The sequence below is a fragment of the Pseudochaenichthys georgianus genome, chromosome 21, assembly GCF_902827115.2.
Source record: "Pseudochaenichthys georgianus chromosome 21, fPseGeo1.2, whole genome shotgun sequence".
NCBI lineage: Eukaryota > Metazoa > Chordata > Actinopteri > Perciformes > Channichthyidae > Pseudochaenichthys > Pseudochaenichthys georgianus.
In genome coordinates this window covers 29310007-29330036 of record NC_047523.1, presented here as the reverse complement: position 1 = coordinate 29330036, position 20030 = coordinate 29310007, and the positions used below count along the sequence as shown (strand labels likewise).

Sequence of the window (20030 nt, the reverse complement as noted above, 5' to 3'; positions counted from 1 at the left end):
CCGAGGGGATTTGTTTCAATTCTATGGTAATTTTGTGTCCACAGTTTTATAGTATTTGATCCTCCAGGGTCCCATTACATTGTACATCTCCAGTAAAACAACCCAGCATCAGTGGTGGAAAGTCACTATGTACTCTTTTACTCGAGTCCTGTATTAGAACTTTTGTTCACATTACAAGTATAATTCAATAATGTACCCTTTTATGAAATTGGTCAGTTTGTATAATCAGTTCTGATGGTGCAAATATACAATTATATTTTGATGTTAGTTTGTTGTTTGGCTTTGACTTGTATTTCTACACTACACATTAGTAGGTACAACATAGAAAACCAACATCAGTCATATGTTCAATACAGGTGTCACACATATTTAAGTACTTTTTTCCTATATCTAAAAGTAATTTACCCCTTGCAACTTAAAGGAGGCATATTTTAAAAACGTGTTCAACCATTGTTTTATGCATTTAGTGTAAACAGTAAGTACTATATATTTTTCCCGTGATTTGATGCTTATTTAATCTAATTGTTCATGTTAAACGGTCACAATCCAGCTCATGTGGTCATTCCTGAATCTTGTGCACGAGCTCTTGCACTGTGCTGTTAATCCTTGTCAGGATTAGAAAAAGCCTTGGCCGCACTGAAAGTGGGTTCAAAACGCCATGGCAACCACAGGAAAGGGGGAAACACGAATACTGAACAGTGCTAATGATTCATGTAAGTGGTGTATTTAAGGCGACGCTCATTTGTATAATATTTGTATTCTGTTAGTGATGCTTCTTCGCCTCATGGCTGCACTAATGCGCCGTACGTGAATGCATCACGAGACTGGATGGAGGTTATATTTAGGCTCGGGGAGAAAAATAGCGGTGTTGGGTGAATCCTCGGAATGGTTGCTAGGTTTTGTCAAGGACCTGCTGGTGGAGAGAGGAGGGGGTTGGCCGCTGCACGCAAATACCAAAATAGGATATAGGACTGCCTGCGACAGTCCTGCTGCACGAGCTAAATTGAGGCTCGTGTGTGTTTTTGAAGAGCGTTCACACACTGCCGAGTACAGCAAGGGTCATCCATGGAAATAGGATGAGAGGTAAGGTATAGTTTCTCTTTTAGCTTTCAAATCTTGAATTAAGGGATAGATAAAATACATTTGACACCACGAAATTGCAGTGTGTTATTGTCTGTCTTAACGTTATGTAGAGCTGATGATTTCCTGTGTTCTCCCCAGATACCATGTCACTCAGGCCAGCTGAAATATACACACATGACTTCTGTGATGGTGACCATGCAGCAGAGCTCCTTGGTGCTCTCAGACATTTCTACATAAGTGGTCTGTTTACCGACGTTGCGTTACAATGTGGCGAGTCCGGACAGGTGTTTCACTGCCACAAGGCGCTGCTGGCCGCCCGCAGCTCCTATTTCAAAGTCATGTTTACAGCCGACATGAGGGAGAGGTCAAACAGCGTCATCAAGCTCATCGGGGTGGACTGTTTGGTCCTGGATGCTCTGGTGAACTATGTGTACACAGCTGAGGTGAGCATCACTCAGAGCAACGTGCAGAGCCTGCTGGAGGCTGCAGACCTCCTGCAATTCATCTCTGTGAAACAAGCATGTGAGGAGTTTCTCATCCGCCTCCTGGATGTGGACAACTGCCTGGGGATGCACACTTTTGCTGAGATGCACCTCTGTCCCGGGCTGGAGAGGGAGGCACGCAGAGTGATGCTGGGCAGGTTCACAGAGCTCATTCAGCAGGACGAGTTCCTCGAGCTGGATCATGAGAAGATGGGATCAGTGTTGGCTGCTAAGAACCTCACCATGCAGAGGGATGATGTGTTGATAGATGCTGTAGCCAAATGGGTGACCCATGACTTGGATAAGCGTGTTCACTGTGCTGCAGAGTTGCTGCATACCATCCACCTGGACCTCAATGAGATTTATTTCAAGGCTACTTTAGAGGTGCCCAGACAATGCCTGCTCAACAGTGAAGGGAAGATTAAGTCTATGATCATTCAGGCTTTAAGGTCCAATGGCAAAGAGATGTCTACAACCAGAAAAATGTCTTCCAGCATGTATATCGTTGGGGGATACTATTGGCACCCTCTTTGTGAGGTTCACATCTGGGATCCTATCAGCGACACCTGGGTGCAAGGAAAAGACATGCCTGACCATGCAAGGGAGAGCTACAGCATCAGTTTACTTGGAGCAAACATCTATGTGACTGGTGGTTACAGGACAAACACTGTTGAGGCTCTGGACACAGTTTCTGTTTATAACTGTGACTTTGACGAATGGACCGAGGGTTGCCCCATGATCACAGCTAGATACTACCATTGCTCTGTGGCTTTACATGGCTGCATTTTTGCCATCGGAGGCTACAGGGGAGGAGCTCCGGAGCAAGAGACGGAATATTATGACCCTTTGAAAAAGAAATGGTTCCCTTTGGCCAAAATGATCCAAGGTATGAAAACAATTAAGTGATGTAAATGCATTTGTGAACTGGTTCTCTTTACAGATTAGCTTTATGATCATGCCAGATGGAGTTTGACTGGTTGTCATTGACATTGTTGATGTTTACCAGATTTATTTTTCTTTGCGGTTCTTGTCTACTTTGTCTTAAAATCTGAGTTTTAGAGTGCACTCTCAACCGATAATCTGATGACGAGGTTTATGTGATTTGATTTAAAGCTCCTGGACAGCTTTCCTAAGGGAACCTGGGGATAGATTTTCTTTCTACTGCTTTTTACGAGGTCAAGAATGAACTTTCAACCTCAATAAATCAATGCTTTCCTCAAAAATATTGTTGTTTATATCAACTGTTGACTGGTTTGATCATATTAATGGTTGTGTTCATTCTTGACCTTTGGAATAGCTGCTTTACACCATTCGTAATTCAAGTTCGTTCTATATCTTCTTTCTGAGTTATAGCCACATCCTGAGTAGATGGAATTTGCTCAGTTGTCATGGAGATGATTCAGTATAACAACTGAATCATCTCCTGAACATAGATCAAGCTGGAACCCCCAGGAAATCAACAAAGAGAAATCAACATAAAAGCAATAATAAAAATGAAAACTACAGTATTTATTCTTAATACTGACATGACTACTTTTATGGTAGCTCGTATTGTCAAACACATTGTAGCAGTTCTACAGTTGTAGCTAGTTAGCTAGCTAGTGAACACAGTGGAGAATTCAGTGGCTAAGTGAATATTGCAAATAAATTATATTTCTCAAGAGTTGGTAGCAAAACTGAACTGAAAGAACAGTGAATGTTGGACATAAACACTGTGTTTTCAACACATTAGTAGGTTGATAATATGTCAGTGTTGTGTTGTCAGCTTATTGCACTTTCCCCAACTGGTAAAAAAAAAATCAATGATGCAGGCTCAAGAGGTTAACATAGATGCGAGTGATTGATTAAATGATACCTATAACCTCTATTTCTTTTTGAAGGTGTAGGAAATGCCACTGCGTCAGTATTGGGAGATAAAATCTATGTGACTGGAGGTCACTACGGGTACAGAGGAAACTGCACCTATGAAAAGATCCAAGTCTACAAGCCAGATGTCAATGAGTGGAGTATCATTACAATAAGTCCGCATCCAGGTATGAGAAAGAGGAAGAAGAGGTTAAAAAAAATGCTTAACATTGTATTCTGATCTAAAATCTTCTGTTTTCAGAGTATGGGCTTTGTTCTGTGTCCCTGGACAACAAGCTGTATCTGGTTGGTGGACAGACAACTATCGCAGATTGCTACGACATAGAGAGAGACGAATGGAGATCAATATCAGTGATGAAGGAGAGAAGGATGGAGTGTGGGGCGGTGGCAATACATGGCTGTATTTATGTAACAGGTGGATACTCTTACTCCAAGGGGACTTATCTGCAGAGCATTGAGAAATACGACCCTGAGCTGGACTCTTGGGAAATTGTGGGAAATCTTCCAAGCCCTGCCAGATCACATGGAAGTGTTTGTGTTTACAGTGTTTAGTGTTAAACCCTCAACACATTATTGTGTGCCAAATGGATCATGGTAAAAGGACAATTGTATCACAGTCAGAAGATATCAGGTGCACTTTTAAACACCACAGCTTGAACTGTCCTTAGAGAGATACATATTTGCCAAACTGTGAATACAATAACAAGTATTTCACTTAAAACTCAGGAGTTCCACAGCTGACACTTTAGCTAACTCTTGGGTACTTCAGTTTTTAACGATTGAAAGAAATACTGAAAAAAGAAAGAAGATGAATGTATGAGTATTATTCAAATACACCTCACACAAAACAACCTCAGATTCAATAGGAAGCTATAATTGCTCTTTTTTTATACAATTATTTGATTGAATATATCACTACCGTATCATGGGAATTCTGCCTGATTTAATAAATGAGCTAAGTGGACATTGAATTATATATTATTATATATACAGTCACACTGAAATCTGTGTTTGGCTTCATCCTAAATCTTTATGTTAAATGTTAGGGTAAAGGCTGTCTGCTTTATGTAAAGGTTTTTTTATTTAGAATCAATGAATACTTCAGTATACAGATTAAGTAAATGTACATTTCACCACTGCCTGTAATAACATTTCCCCGAAACTTTATGTATATCCTACATGTTTGATCTGTTTGTTTTTTTGTTTTATTATTGTGGAAATAGGGAAAATTCAATAAATATATTGTTTAATAAAATACAAGATCTGAAAACTAAAAACATACAGAACATTTGTGGTGTTTTACAATGAAAAGAGACAACAAAAATAAACAGGGTGTGTAAAGCCTTCCATTGGATCTTAGCAAAGCAAACTTCATTGGAATTTTTAAAAGTATATGAAAGACCTATCTTTTTAAATTGGGGAAGTTTTAGTCGTATCACAGTTCATATTTTATTGTTTTATGGTCTGCGATCTAACTCTTTCTGTTTGTTTTTTCAAAATAGTTTTTATTATTTCCCCCACTCTTTATTTTTAATCATTGTTATTTTTGATGTATCTTGTCTTGCTCTGTAAAGCACTTTGCATCTTGCATAAAAGGTGCTGTATAAAGTTTAATTATTATTATTTATTATATTTACCATAAACACTGTATGGTATTAATATTACCAATGCAGTTACCTTGACTGACAGCTACATCCGGGGGCTGCACCCGCCAACACACACAAAGAGACAGGTATTATAATCAGACTGTACTGTTTGTCACCGCAGCTGCTCGGATCCACACAACTGGCGGACAATCATCGTGGCGTAATCGCGAAACGTCTCTTTTTGGTCCTCGCTGTGTTCCGTAGCACGCAGTTCCACAACGTGCAGCTAAGAGGTGAACACTTTCGGTCTGAACCACGGCTCTAAGTGCTGCACACGGAGACTCAACAATTCGTAAGTATAACTTTTCAAGGTAGTTTAATGTGGCTCTTTTAGTTTCATTAAATATCATAGGAAATTGTGTATAGGTTTACAGAAGAACAGAGTATTTATTCGTCTAGCATGCTTTTGCTAGTATGGTTTACCCAACGTGGTAATGATTAATTGAACATTTCACACTAAAGTTATTTGCGGCTAAATTAAAATCTCACGGATTACAACATAAATTGACACGTTTACCAGACTCAATTTTTTTTGTGGCTTGGCTTTTAGTGTTTGTGAAAACAGCGTGGCCGGTACAGCTGCAGCAGATGAGCTAGCATGTTAGCTATCAAGCTAGCAGCATTTACATCATCATATGACCGTTTCCTGTCCTTGTCAAATAAACGCTGATGCTCATTATTTTATATTTCAATTGGCTTCTTCGATTTTATTTATTTAAGATAATTTCTGTATTACGCTGTACATTTCGAGCAATAATCTGGTTTTCAGCAGTATTTAATTATAACACAATGCCCCCATAAAAAGACTAATATTTTTAATTATTTACTAGATCATCTACAATCATGGCAGAAAAGCAAGAAAATATGTCTCCAATTGAGATAAAGGTGGCACGACAAGTGGAGGTAATTATTTTTTGTATTCATTTGATGTTTAATATCTTATACGATTTGGTTGAATTCAACTCTAAAAATATATCTTTCCCACTTCTAGTACTACTTTGGGGATCACAATCTTCCAAAAGACAAGTTTCTCAAAGAACAGCTCCAACTTGATGAGGGCTGGGTGGCTTTGGAGACGCTGCTCAAATTCAACAGGTTTGTTATTCTTGTCTCCATCACGTTTTCTGCTCAAACACTATTTCTCAAATACTAATCATTTTTATTTTAGTGATTAATTCATTAATAGATATCCATTGATAATCACAAACATCAACTGAATATAATAAGGAATGGTGAGATTGAGAATTGTACAAACAGCTGGTGGAAGGAAAGGTAAACTGCAGGATTAAAGAGCAAAACAGAGACGACTAATCGTCTGGCCTGGCGGCGGCCGATGGCCTGGCCTGGCCTGGCCTGTTAAGTGACCTGCCTCACACAGGGTGACTGGCTGTCTACATGATGTGGCCTGCCGACATGGCCACTGTCATACAGATCATAAATCAAAGCCCTTGATTGGTCTCTGTGTGTCATTCAAGCTCGGGATAACCTCAGCTCAAGTGAGGTAAAGGACTCTCTTGAGTGTTTAGATAGTTAACTTAGTCTAAGTTCTCAGTGGGTCTCAAAAGGTTTGGTCACCATTTATGTAAACACATATTTCCATTTGAGGGTGTCAGTGTTTTTTCATATTGGATATGTTATTGGTTATGGCCCTGATTTTATGATTATTGAAATGTATACAGCTCTGTTTCATATAGGTGTTCCCATATATCTAGTCTCTTTATTTTCACCAGATTGATGCATTTAACTCCAACATTTAAAACAAATCTTACCGGGGGAGCATGCCCCCGGACCCCCCTAGAGGATTTGAGGTCCACCCCACTTAAAATCACATGGATAGGTTCCTAAATAAGTTTACTTTTTTTTTGTCCATATGTTTATTTGTGGGAAGTAGATTTAAACTATAGGGCTATCACTATGGGCCCTGCCTGTGCCTGTTTGCTCTGCCATGTTGTGAAGGGTCTGCTCACAAGCGACCAACAGAAAGGTTAATGTTGTTGCACATTTTTTGTTGAATATGTGTTTTCCTTCCCCAGACTGAAGTCTTTAACTACAGAAATCAGCGTCATTGCCGAAGCTATCCAGAAATCAAACGCTGGCCTCTTGGAGGTAAGCGAAGACAAGACTAAAATCCGGAGGTCTCCAGACAAACCCTTACCGGAAATTAATGATGACTACAAAGATGCTCTTAAACACAAATCTGTGTACATGGTAAGTTTTTTTAATTGCATTAAAACACTTATTAGGAACTCTAATGACTCAAACTTTGTTGCCAGTATTTAGGCCCACCAAGCTATTGAAGTATAATACAAACATTTTTGCTACATCCTCCGTTAATGAAGGTTACAACATATTTTCGTTTTATTCTTATCCTAGGTTAAATATATATATATTTTTTCAACATTCTTATATCGTTTGTCATCTAGAAAGGATTTCCTCTCGAAACGACCCTTGATCAGATTCAGGAGTGGCTGAATGAGAAAGACATAGAAAACATTCAGTTGAGAAGAAACCTGGAACGTCTGTTCAAGGTAAATTAGAAAAAATATTATCGAACAATTGACAGTAGTATGTTTTTCCATTGAGTTTTAAGGGGAGATTTTTTTTCTAAATACTTCAATTTGTTGTTTACAGGGATCAGTGTTCATTTGTTTTGTCAATGAAGAGTCAGCCAAGAAGTTCCTAGAACGTACAGACATAAAATCCTTCAAAGACAATGACATGCTCGTTTTATCAAGGTAAGATTTATCTTGGTAGACAAAGGCTTATGATTGAGAAGTGAAGTCGGCAAATATCTGAAAGGTGACCAAATGTGAGACTGACATACTTTCAAAGATATGAATTCAGAAATACTCCACTCAGTTATTTGGAGGGTGTACGTATGTGCAGAGGATTTGTACCCATTACATTATATAGCATTTAGCTGATGCTTTTATCCAAAGCGACTTACATTAAGTGCAATAAACCATAAAGATTAAAACTAAGGATAACGAGAACAGTGCGGACATATCGACTTCAAAGACTGTCTTGTCCAATAGATTTTCCTCTCGGGGTGCTTACTGTCCACCACAATTCAGAAACATAATAAGTAGATATGTTGGCATGTTTGGGGTGACACATGTTACCAAATGTCATTTATTAATATTTGAATCTTTCGATTAGGTTTTTTGAATCAAGGCAAACCATTTCTTTGGTATAAATGTAATATTACAGTACACAGGATACTCCAATAGATAAGAACGTGTTGTGAATTTTGTATTACCGTAACCTTTTATCACGAAAATTAACATTTCTTAACAAACCTTTGAACCTCATTGTGTTTATTATAATAACACCGTCATTGCTGTCTTGCTTGCAGAGAAGACTACCACGCAAAGAAAGCAGAAGACAGAAAACATTACAAAGCGGAGTCCAAAGCAAAGGCTAAACAGTGAGTACACAAACAACACCTTTCTGTCCTAAAACATACTGTGCATTTTATGATGAAGTACTGATCTTCCTTCTCCGCCTAAAACATATTTAGGGACAAGGATGACCAGCAGAAACAAGTAGAAGACAAAGAGATGGTAAGATCCTTAATAGTGCTTAAAAACGTCCAATCTCTAACTTGGATAGGTTCTGGGCTCACTCCTAATAATTTGTCTTTTTGTTGCAGGGTCTGCTTTTGAGTGAGAAGACAGGTTGCTTGTTGAAGTTCTCAGGAGAGCTTGAAGATGTTTCAAGAGAAGACTTCCATGAATTGTTCTCTGGGCATGGAAAGATCAAGTGGGTTGATTTCACAAGAGGAGCCAAAGAGGTAAACAAAACTCCACCACATAAGTCTCACACTCGGGTCAAAGAGATGCAGTGTAGTTAAAATGATTTATTTTTTATTTCAACAAGGGCACCCTCCTGTTCGACGGAATTGCAAAGGAGGCATTCGATAATGCCAAAGAGGCACATGGAGGGGAATTGAAGATCAAGTCCAACAGTGTGACATGGCAGGTGCTTGAGGGAGAGGAGGAGAAAGAGGAAATGAAGAAGATCATCGAAGCTCAACAAGAATCCTTCAACAGAACCAAAAACAGATGTAAATACGGTTTTCCAACCTAGCGGCTGATCTAATTTGCAAATCACCAATAGTCAAATGTATTGATGCACCTTGTTTGTATTTAAAAGCTGGAAGAGGAGGAGGAGGAGGAAGGGGAAGATCCGGCGGCAGAGGAGGAAGGGGAAGATCCGGCGGCAGAGGAGGAAGAGGAGGCGGCAGAGATCAAGGCAGGAGTAATTACAAGGGCAAAAAGACGAAATTTGACGATGGTGATGACGGTAAGTCAAGCATCTTCCAGAGGTTCACATTTTGTTTTGATGTCGAGGTATTAAAAACAATGTTACATTGTATCTACTTTGTGCTTTTCCTCCAGCACCCATCGCCCCAAAGAGAGAAAGAGAAGACAATGATGGGCCCGCAGCAAAGGTCCCCAAAACTGAAAACGGGTCTTAGTCACACCATTGCACCAGGATTCTTTTTTTTTTGTGAAACATTTATTATAAACAGTGAAAATGCAGAGGCAACTTAAATCCATTCCAGTGAGAGCTTCAGTCTGTGGAGAATCGTAGAAAGTCCACCTGGATGTCAACCTAGAAAACAAATAGCAAAGCTTGGCGTCAGTTTTCAGCCTTTTTAAGTCTGTTTTTTGTGCCTCTCACATTATTTGTGTACCTATATTTCTCCACTTAAGACGTTTTTTAATTTTATCATATCAAACACGAATCTGCTCTTTGATAGTAATTTAAAATGACATCTAAACATTTGTTAGGTTTTGTGCAGTTCATTTTTCCCTTGCAGATTTCCTGCAGTGAGTGGTAACTTTCGATTTGCTATTTTCTTAAGTTTGCATATGTGAATAGCAAATAAAACCTTTAGAAAATGAATCATCTGTGTGAATGTTTTTATTAAAAAAAAAAATGACAGCATGAGACGGGTTATACGCTTACCGATTTCTTTTTGTGGAACTTGTAAGATGCTGGCAAGTCATATTTTAGTTCTGTAAAGGGGATGTAGAGTTTGAATAATTTATACTAAATATATATACATTGTAAATGCACTGTATTGTTCTTACCTGCTACTACTTCCATTTTCACTCCCCAGTCATTAGCCTTCTTTTGTATGTGCTGTAATCGGATAAGGAATTGCAAACAGTTCAGTCTCCATGCCTTTTCCTTTAGTTTTCATTGAAAGAACAGTTACAGAATGTATTAAAAAATCCTTGTTCTTTGGGGTCAGCCTGAAATTCTGCCCTTGACTTGGACTTGCCCTCAAAGACTAGAGACGCAACTTGGACTTGGCCTGAAAGCTCTATGTAATACAAGAGTGCCTTTTTAATGTGACTGATATGAGAAATGAACTTACCTCTCGTGTTGTGGTTTTATGGAGGGAATACACTGCTGTCTTTGCCATTGTTAAAGCTGCCTTTAAGAACTTCATGTCCATGCCTAGAATAATAAAATAGAAACATGTAAATTGTTAGGGCTACAATAACTTAAAGGGGTCAGACAATGATTTACATAACACGTGAAGATTTGTATAAATGCCATAAGGAGACTTGCCCATCCTATAAAACCTGAAATGTATTTAGTCATATCGAGAGTAACGATGATTACAGTTTCCAAATTATAAATACTGTTCATGTCAAAACCCAAGTTATATGATAATAAGGAAGAAAGGCAGAACTTATTTTAGTTGAAGTAGAATCAGATGCCATTTGTCTTGCATTATGGTATTGTAGGAACAACAATTGCTTTACTTTGACCCAAACGAAGTCCCCTAACTTATATTGAAGCACAAAGTCACCAGAGTTCTCCCTAAACTGTGCACTCACCTTGGTTGTGTTTGGTCCCAAATGGAGGATTCATTATTACAGTATCAAACTTTTTTGCATAGGCCTCTGCCTCCAGAGAACACAGGTCACACTGGATCAGATCCAGGTTAGAAATCTCAAATTCCTCTGCATTTCTTTTGAATATGTCTAGTGCGTCGTCATCAATATCGAAGCCAATACACAAACTGAATAAGAGAGGGAGAATAGAAGAAGAAGAATCAACAGTTTATATCCTTTACTTAAGTAAAAGCACTAAATACAACAATATATTCCTCTACGAGTAAAAGAATGTAAGTGGTAACATCAAAATGTACTTAAAAGTCTGAAAACTAAAAGTATTGATAGTGCAGTAAATTGTTCGTTGTCAGTGTTTAAGTATTGTTTGTTTTGGGATTAATATAGCTGCTGCATTAATGTGTATTAAAACGTTTATTTAACTTAATACGTAGAATAACTTTCACATAAAAGAAAACCTGTATCTTTCAGTTTATTAAATAAAAATGAAGTTCACCAAATTTGGAGGTAACTGGATCTAAACATTTAAACTTAAAAGTAAGAATGTCAGACAAATGCATTGAATAATCATATTACCTCATGTAGCCTATAGCAGTTAAGTTTCATAAAATGGAAATAGTAAAGAAAAAACATCAAATTTGTGCTTAAGCACAGTACTTGAGCAAATGTATATTCCATTACTGATGTGGAAAGACGCTGATGGAAAAGTACAGCTGTTATCCAAATGTTGTTGACACAGTTAGTTATATGAGGATGGTCAGATGCTCTCACCCTGCATCAAGCACCGCAGCCCCGATGCTGAGGACTCCACAGCCACATCCCAGATCTGCCACTAGCTTCCCCTCAATGTCATCAAACGTGTTGTGTATTGTATAAAGCATGCATGCTGTGTGGAGAAAACAATAGACAGTTAATGACAACATTGTGCGCTATTAAAAAACGATGATAACATGGTGTCATCTCACCAGCAATATGAGGACTGGTTGGATATTGCTCAAGAAGGATTTTCGGCTCTTCAAACGTGTCCACCTGCTGTAAACAGCTCTCTAACTCTTTGAGTTTCATACTGGAGACTGTGATGTACTAAACTTGGGTGACAACACAGACAAGTTGTTTCAAATGATTATTTTCCAGCTAGAATCGCAGTGAGTGTATTTTAAGCATGGTCAAACGCGACTTCCGGGATGGTGTGTGCATCAACCAAAACAATCCGACTACCGGAACGCGTGATAGTAGTTCCTCCATGCATTTTTTGCATTTTTTATGAAATGTAGTTGTTTTATTAAAATGTAAAGCACTTTATTAGTATATATATATAAGTAAAGTAAACATACACTTTAAAATATGAATTAGTTCATTCCAATTGATTCAATATGATGTATGATGATTACATGATCTAAGAATAAAATAATAAATGATCATTAAAAATAATAATCATGATCATCATAACAAAGTATATAAATATGATAAATACAAATACAACATTTACAAAGTCAAGTTCTCACAGTTCACTTTTTAACATTTTCAGAAAGAATTTTCCATATTTTCCTGCTCCTCAGTTGTGATATCTACAACTAGTAGCTACGACAATTATGTTTTTGTGAAGGGGAAACATTAAGGGTGACAATTATCCATTTAAAGCTGTCTCAAGCAATTGAAAACACCATTCTAAAAATATAAAATTAAAGTGGAAAATAATTTAATTGTTACAACATGAGGGCAACAAAGAGAGATTATTTGTTGATAATGTGAACTACACAGTTATGCTAAGGCCCTCTCCACTCCCCATTGTCTTGCATGGGTGCATTGATAATGCTTTATCTTTATCGGTGTGATGATGGAGCGGCAGGGCATCTGAAACAAGGATACAAAACAGCATGTATGACTGTGCATGAATGGAGCTGGTTAAACACTGTGCTAGATCAAATACTTATACAAGGCTTAATTATATCAAGTGCTCAAATTAGATACCTTTTCAGTCATTGCTCTTTTATAAACGTACATTTAGGTAAAACATCACTTCCATGTATTTAATAAATAAATGTAACTATATATTGTGATTATTCAGAACATTAAAACTGTGAGACAATGAACGCATAACTGTATATAACTGTATATATAATTTCTTCACTTACCCCCTTTTTGTGTTACTTTATAATATTATTTTAAAGTTTTATTTCCCCTACATTTGCTATTATATATTTACGTCAATGTCTGTTTAATCTGACACATTACTGTTTATTTATTTGTAGTGTTAACTGATTTGGGAATAAAAAACGCCCGCTAAAGACAACGTGACTAGACGTATCGCGAGAAAGCCCGAGAACATGGAAGCAAGACAACAAAAATAAATTTGTGTACAACAAGCCAGAGTGCATGATGGCGGCGTCGCTGCTGCGCCGGGACAAGAAAGCTACTGCCGCCCACTTGAAGGTAGACTTAAGTCGGACTGACAATAGCTCCGGGGTGCGACAACTTCAGGAGCTGCTCGACGTTGTGCTAAATCCGGAGACACCAGCGGCGGACACAGAGGCTCTGGACTGGTGTAAATGTCTGATTGCAGGAGGCGAAGGTTTCGAGGAGTTCTGCAAAACGGTCCGGTCCTATGACAACGCTACTCTGTGCGGACTGGTTTGGACGGCCAATTTCGTGGCATATCGATGCCGTACCTGTGGCATCTCCCCGTGCATGTCACTGTGTGCTGAGTGTTTCAATAATGGAGACCACACGGGCCATGATTTCAACATGTTCAGGAGCCAGGCTGGTGGGGCCTGTGACTGTGGAGACAGTAATGTCATGCGAGAGACTGGGTAAGTCCAAGCTAGCGGCTAGCTAAGCTGGCTAAGCTAACCAACGGCCAGTACTGTTTTGACAGGTCTGAGTAAGATGGGACCTATCACAGCTAATACCTTTTTCTGATATATTTAGTCCCTTTTACTTTTTAGTTCAGTCTGTAAGAGATATGCTTACTGCCAGTCAGCTATAGTTTAGAATAAGAGGATGCTCCTCACATTAAATTATAGGAAACCCTCGACTAAGCTGCTCTGAGGGTTAGCCAGCTGGCACCAGCAGCTGTACGTGTAGGTTTCTATGTTTCTACATATTGCCGATATATAACAGCTTAGATAAGGTCTGGGACTTGGGTCATTGTGATATACATGTCCTCTTTTACTACTGTTACAGACAGCATTAGCCACAACCCTTTATTAATAGAAAGTACATGTTTTCCAACAGCACAAGGACACAAATAAGTACAGAAAAATAGAAGACTAAAACAAATATATAAAATAGGAGTCAAATACTTGTAAAATAAGAGGAGAAACTAAACACAAAGAGACCCTGAGTGGTCCAATTACTAGGACAATTACTAGGACATGGCACAAGTTGCAATACAATATTAGTAATAATGTAATGCACTATAACAGCATATCAAATGTAATAGGATGTACATACTATACCATGCTTACGCATATAGTAATATGTAATACAATCTAATATTGTATAATACAATCTTATAAAATAAAAGGAATGACAGTAATACTTTATTATTTTAGTAACATTATTATTATTATTTCTGATGTTATGGTGTGAAATAAAATGTTGTCAGCATCAAGCAGCTGACTGATTAGTCCAACACTCTTGAGCAATACATGTTGTAGTTTTGTTGTTGCTACGGATCTCATTGTGGATTAGCAGGGATACTCCTAGATTATTACTCTTGATTGCTCATCAAACCCCAACCATCTTTACATCTGAACCCAATGAAATTCAACTATGAACCTTGCTGTTATCATAAATCTATAACATGAAACAATAACTACAAATGTAATTCGGGATGAATTCCAATACCTTACTATTTACGATACATGATTCAAAGTATATAAAATGCAGTATGACAAAAATACCAGCATTTCATGCTGAATACAGTTGCATTTTTGAAGCATGGAAGCCAGCACAATCCTTTGTTCAGCAGACATATTTAAACCCAACCTTCAGGTTAGGGCAATACCTTTGTAGAGTCACTGCTTCTGGTGTCACCTGTTAGAAGGATTCAAGACTTCAAACTGTTAAAAATCCCCATTTGTTTTTTTGCTGACAGGTTCTGCAGACGGCATCGGTTGAGAACGGGGGAGAATGTCCCCTCAATACCTCGAGACCTTCTCTTGATGTCTGAGATGGTTCTTCCTCGCTTTATCCTGTGTATCATCCAGTATCTGAGAGATGGGTACATTGAATCAGGTGAAAACACAGTCTTCTCTTTACAACCACGTGAGATAATAAATACTCTGGGCTAGTTACCATCTTTAACAAAAGCTGTAACTTTGAGACATTTCTCTTAAACTTGTTGGTGTCTTGTAGTATCCTATCTTCTATCATTTAATTTGATATGTTATACAATGATCTGTGGATATCCTGTTGCATATGAAGTGCAAACAGGATCTGCTGTGCAAGCAAGATAATTGTTTGTTTGAATCCAAAATGATGTTCGCAATGTACCGCGTCTGATGACTTATATCTTATCTTGCTCTGCCAGACACCTCAACTGAGAGAGATCTACAGAAAGTCCTGCAGCATCTGGAGCCCCAGATCTCCTTCCTGGAGGAGCTCACCAAGATGGGAGGCGCAATGAGGACTGTACTGACAAAGATCCTGACCAATCAGCAAACATTCAAGGAGTTGAGCATGGGTAAATATCCGTACTAGAAACAGGCATTAAAATCACTCACCTTTCGGCGAAATTCGCCGTTTTGAATCCAAAATAGGTCGTTTGTGTGATTCATGTAGATCTGCAATACAAATATTTTTGGGGTATGGGGGGGTCTGGGACCCGGAGTAATCCAATCCAATCCACTTTATTTATATAGCACAGTTTAAAAACAGAGGGTTTGCCAAAGTGCTTCACAATGAACATAACATTATAATAAAATATAATATTACATGAATAGATAAAAAAAGCACACATAAGAATAAATACAAGGCACATAAAGGCTATGGACAGACAGTGAAAGCATACAAATAGGTATGACATAGCTCAGACTGACTGGTAAGCGAGGGAAAATAGGTGGGTTTTTAGGCGGGACTTAAAAGCTTCAAGAGTGGGCGACAATTTAACATGAGGGGGCAGGTCGTTCCAGAGCCTGGGGGCTACCGATGAGAACGCTCGGTCTCCCCTGGTCTTTTTCTTTGTTTTTGGGACTACAAGCAGCAGCTGATCAGCCGACCTCAAAGCCCTTGAGGGGGTGTACACCTGTAAGAGGTCGGAGATGTACTCTGGGGCCAGCCCATTAAGAGATTTAAAAACAAACAATAAAATCTTAAAATGGACTCTAAAATGGACAGGAAGCCAGTGGAGCGAAGCCAGAACTGGTGTGATGTGGTCAAACTTGCGGGTTCCTGTGAGCAGCCGCGCCGCAGCGTTTTGTACAAGCTGCAGGCGGGCCAGCGAAGTCTTATTTAGGCCGGCATAACGTGCATTACAATAATCTAAACGAGTTGAAACAAAGGCATGAATTACACGCTCAAAGTTTAAAAAGGATAAAACCGGTTTGATTTTGGACAGGAGCCTCAAGTGATAAAAACTGGATTTAACCACAGAGTTTATCTGTTTATCTAATTTAAAAGCACTGTCGATTTTGACACCTGGATTTGTGACCATGGGATGATCTGAGGCCGCGAGCTGTTATGTGCCATTATGACACGCATGGTGTTCTTTTTTTATATATTATAATGCAGCGCGTTCTGTGTGCTCGAGTCTTCCTGCCTGTCGGCTCTGCTGCTCCGCGATGATGGTGGTCTAGCTTGAGCAGCCACATTACCTACGGGTGCGTTCGTTAATATTAACTGTGCGGTCCGGAGTCACTGTGGTACAGACTGGACCGCTGGTGAACATCTGTTAGAACGGGTCGTTCAGGTGTTCAGAGCAGAGCTCCCTGTCGGAGCGCAGAGCGTGATGTGCACTGAAAAGTGTTTCTGTCGCAATATTATCGTTGAGCTAGCTAGCTAGCATACATTTTCGCTAACGTTAGCTTTAGCCTTCATTTTCTAATAGTTTTTTTTTCATAGGCTATAAACGGAGGTGGTATAAGTATAGATCTTATACTTGAGTAAAAGTAGAAGCACTCAGATCTTGTACTTGGGCGGTGGTGGCGAAGTCGATAGGGACTTGGCTTGGCAACTGGAAGGTCACCAGTTCAAGTCCCGGCAAGACCAAGTTCTACCGAGGTGTCCCTGAGCAAGGCACCGTTCCCCACATTGCTCCCCGGGCGCCGTTCAAAATGGCAGCACACTGCTCCTAACACAGGATGGGTCAAATGCAGAGAAACAATTTCCCCACGAGGGATTAATAAAAGTCCATCTTATCTTATCTTATTAAAAGCAGAAATACTCAGATCTTGTACTTGAGTAAAAGTAGGAGTACTCAGATCTTGTACTTGATTAAAAGTAGAAGTACTCAGATCTTGTACTTGATTAAAAGCAGAAATACTCAGATCTTGTACTTGAGTAAAAGTAGAAGTACTCAGGTCTTGTACTTGAGTAAAAGTAGAAGTACCAGAGTGTAGGAAGGAATACTCTGTTAGTAAAAGTACTGCATTCAAAATGTTCCTCAAGTAAAAGTAGAAAAGTATTCTCATCAAAATATAGTGAAAGTAGCGACAGTAAAAGTAGTCGTGCAGATTGGTCCATTTCAGAATAATATATATGATATGTTTTATAATGATTGATCATGAAAGTGTTCTCAAAGCTGGTAAAGGTGCAGCTAGTTTGAATGACTTTGTATACGTGCAGGGTAGCTTGTGGATTTACTCCAGGTGGAACTAACGTCTGATTCAACACTTGATTAGATTTCACATCATTCATCCAGATCTGTAAAGTAACTAAAGGTATTAATACATGTAGTGGAGTCAAAGTACACCATTTACTAGTCTATGAATTTAGTTACTTTACACCAGATGCCATAAAGATAGAAAGACTAAGCCTTGCACAGAGGCATGACAATAGATTTTCAAAATGCTCAACAGTGCTGCCAAAATTATAAACTGACTGCTACACAATTAAAATAAATGCTTTTATATATTTCTATTAGATGTGACTCTTTAGCGTTTCTGTTATTATTAACACTGCTGCTTTAGTTGTTTTGACTGCTAAAATCCTCTGTTATTCCTCATTTTAAAGCCGATATTCCGTGGGGTCGAGGGGCTCGGGTCCTTGTCACCTTTTCCATACCTGATGAGTTTGCATCCCTGATAATACTTAGTAAGGAGGCCATAATATTTTTGACTCATGGCTGAAGTTAAGTTTCTCCAGCTCTCCCCAGGTTGGCAAAAAAAAATCAGATAGATGTTTTAAAATATGGAATATTCAACATTTTCTTCAGGGGGAGCATGCCCCCGGACCCCTCTAGAGGGATAATATACTTCTCACCTTTTTCACCCCTGATCCGTTTTCATGCCTGTAGAAAGCTTGATAATCATGACGCATTAAAATACCACATACTTTTAGTGGCATTTGTTTGGGTTGTAAGCAATATATATTAAAAGTACATTGCAATTTCTGCTTTGCTTCACTGTTGCAGGCAAGGAGGAGAATTTGTTTGCTAACAAGAACTATGACAAGTATTTGTCGGCCTTGAAGAATTCCGGTTTGGTGTCTGTGGAGGAGAAAGCCCAAGGTGCCAATGCTGATGTTGCTGTAGGTGCTGAAGGGGGTGCAGGGGCTATGGTCCTATTGGGTAAGATAACCATAACAGAAGTTTTTAAACTTTCTACACACATGTACTTGAACTGCCTGTATTTTAGTTATTCAATTCAATATTTTTGTAAGATCTAATTTAGGGTTAAGATAACCAAACAGTTTATTGCCAAACAGCTTAGACCTCAGCTCTTATTTCTAGACAAATTAAACTTTGCTTACATGATTTAGAAGATCCTCAAATCTTTATGAAGTGAATTACATCTTATTTAAACCCATGTTGAATATTGCTGTTTGAACACATTGTCAGTCTTGCAGATATCTCGGGTAGCTGCTTTGTTATGTCAAGGGGCTTAAGATGCTGATCATGGCTGCCTGTGGCTAAATGTTTTTATTGCTTTTCTTAGGAAACGCCGCACCAGCGAGCCCAGATGAGTCTAATAAAGAGGTATGTGCCAGCATCCCAGATAGAATAACTTATTTGAACCATGCCTAATTTAAATCTTAATAATTACCAAAATGGTAGTCCTTTTTTAATTCAATTTGATATCAACTGATCTACAGTTACTATTGAATGACTTACTAACCTCATTTTGTTATCTCTCAGGAGGACCAAGATGCAGGGCAGTCTGTTGGACAGAGGAAGAGGGTAAAGCTGAGCAGCAGTACCAAAGGTAAATGTAAAGGAAATATAAGGCTCTACTAGTATAGAGTATGTTGTGTTAAACAGCCATCTTATTATGTGCGTTTTTCTGCCCACAGACCCGTGTATTATTGAATCTCTGAAGCATAAATGCTTTCTGGAGGAGTTGCTGTTCTGGACAATCAAATATGAGTTTCCCCAGAAGATGGTCACCTTCCTACTGAACATGCTGCCAGATCAAGATTACAAGGTATGCTTCTCTTATATGTTTTTACAATTATTTGCAAAAATGCTAGTCTGTCATCACTTTAAGATGCATGTCTGTATTTTAGTTATAATATGATTCCTTATCATGCATGGCGTAGACTCTCGGGTAACTGAACTGATGCTTGAAGTGAATAAAATCCTCCTTAAAAACGACTGCATCATCGTAAGCCATAACTGTGTTATGGGCTTTTCTCTTCCTCTCTGGCAGATCACTTTTACAAAAACATTTGTTCAGCATTATGCATTCATTATGAAAACACTGATGAAAAGCCACGAATCGGACACCATGTCCAACCGCATTGTACATATTAGTGTGCAGCTGTTTAGCAACGAGGAGCTGGCTCGACATGTGACGGAGGAGTGTCAGCTGCTGGACATCATGGTCACCGTCCTCCTGTACATGATGGAGAGTTGCCTTATCAAAAGTGAACTTCAGGGTAAGTTGTCCAAATGTATCAGATATCTAATTGTATTATTCCAA

General features: G+C 38.7%; 4 protein-coding genes across 5 annotated transcripts in view; 3 read left to right on the top strand and 1 right to left on the bottom strand.

Moving 5' to 3' along the window:
- Nucleotides 1-642: 642 nt before the first annotated feature.
- On the top strand, nucleotides 643-4702 carry klhl23 (kelch-like family member 23). Its single transcript, XM_034110242.1, has 4 exons — nucleotides 643-1083; nucleotides 1222-2451; nucleotides 3446-3598; nucleotides 3673-4702. The coding sequence occupies exons 1-4, from the start codon at nucleotides 1077-1079 to the stop codon at nucleotides 3981-3983; spliced, it is 1701 nt and encodes a 566-aa protein (XP_033966133.1). The 5' UTR covers nucleotides 643-1076; the 3' UTR covers nucleotides 3984-4702.
- Nucleotides 4703-5212: 510 nt separating this feature from the next.
- Nucleotides 5213-9988, top strand: ssb (small RNA binding exonuclease protection factor La). The gene is made up of 12 exons (XM_034110365.1): nucleotides 5213-5369; nucleotides 5908-5980; nucleotides 6069-6172; nucleotides 7111-7285; nucleotides 7501-7605; nucleotides 7709-7812; nucleotides 8433-8504; nucleotides 8598-8640; nucleotides 8730-8870; nucleotides 8957-9143; nucleotides 9233-9382; nucleotides 9478-9988. Exons 2-12 carry the CDS (start codon nucleotides 5921-5923, stop codon nucleotides 9555-9557), a joined length of 1221 nt encoding a protein of 406 aa, XP_033966256.1. The 5' UTR covers nucleotides 5213-5369; nucleotides 5908-5920; the 3' UTR covers nucleotides 9558-9988.
- On the bottom strand, nucleotides 9607-12138 carry mettl5 (methyltransferase 5, N6-adenosine). The gene is made up of 7 exons (XM_034110366.2): nucleotides 11916-12138; nucleotides 11722-11836; nucleotides 10936-11120; nucleotides 10467-10549; nucleotides 10177-10228; nucleotides 10052-10101; nucleotides 9607-9694 (listed from the first exon to the last, which is right to left on the bottom strand). The coding sequence occupies exons 1-7, from the start codon at nucleotides 12013-12015 to the stop codon at nucleotides 9653-9655; spliced, it is 627 nt and encodes a 208-aa protein (XP_033966257.1). The 5' UTR covers nucleotides 12016-12138; the 3' UTR covers nucleotides 9607-9652.
- Nucleotides 12139-13276: 1138 nt separating this feature from the next.
- The window catches only part of ubr3 (ubiquitin protein ligase E3 component n-recognin 3), a 45906-nt gene continuing 39152 nt past the window's right edge, over nucleotides 13277-20030 (top strand). For both annotated transcript variants that reach the window (XM_034109640.2, XM_034109639.2), the window contains exons 1-8: nucleotides 13277-13760; nucleotides 15050-15189; nucleotides 15485-15637; nucleotides 18524-18679; nucleotides 19047-19087; nucleotides 19247-19313; nucleotides 19402-19532; nucleotides 19758-19986. In XM_034109640.2, the coding sequence (XP_033965531.1) occupies nucleotides 13327-13760; nucleotides 15050-15189; nucleotides 15485-15637; nucleotides 18524-18679; nucleotides 19047-19087; nucleotides 19247-19313; nucleotides 19402-19532; nucleotides 19758-19986 (1351 nt within the window). In that variant the 5' untranslated portion in view covers nucleotides 13277-13326. The remainder of the gene's footprint in view (nucleotides 13761-15049; nucleotides 15190-15484; nucleotides 15638-18523; nucleotides 18680-19046; nucleotides 19088-19246; nucleotides 19314-19401; nucleotides 19533-19757; nucleotides 19987-20030) is intronic.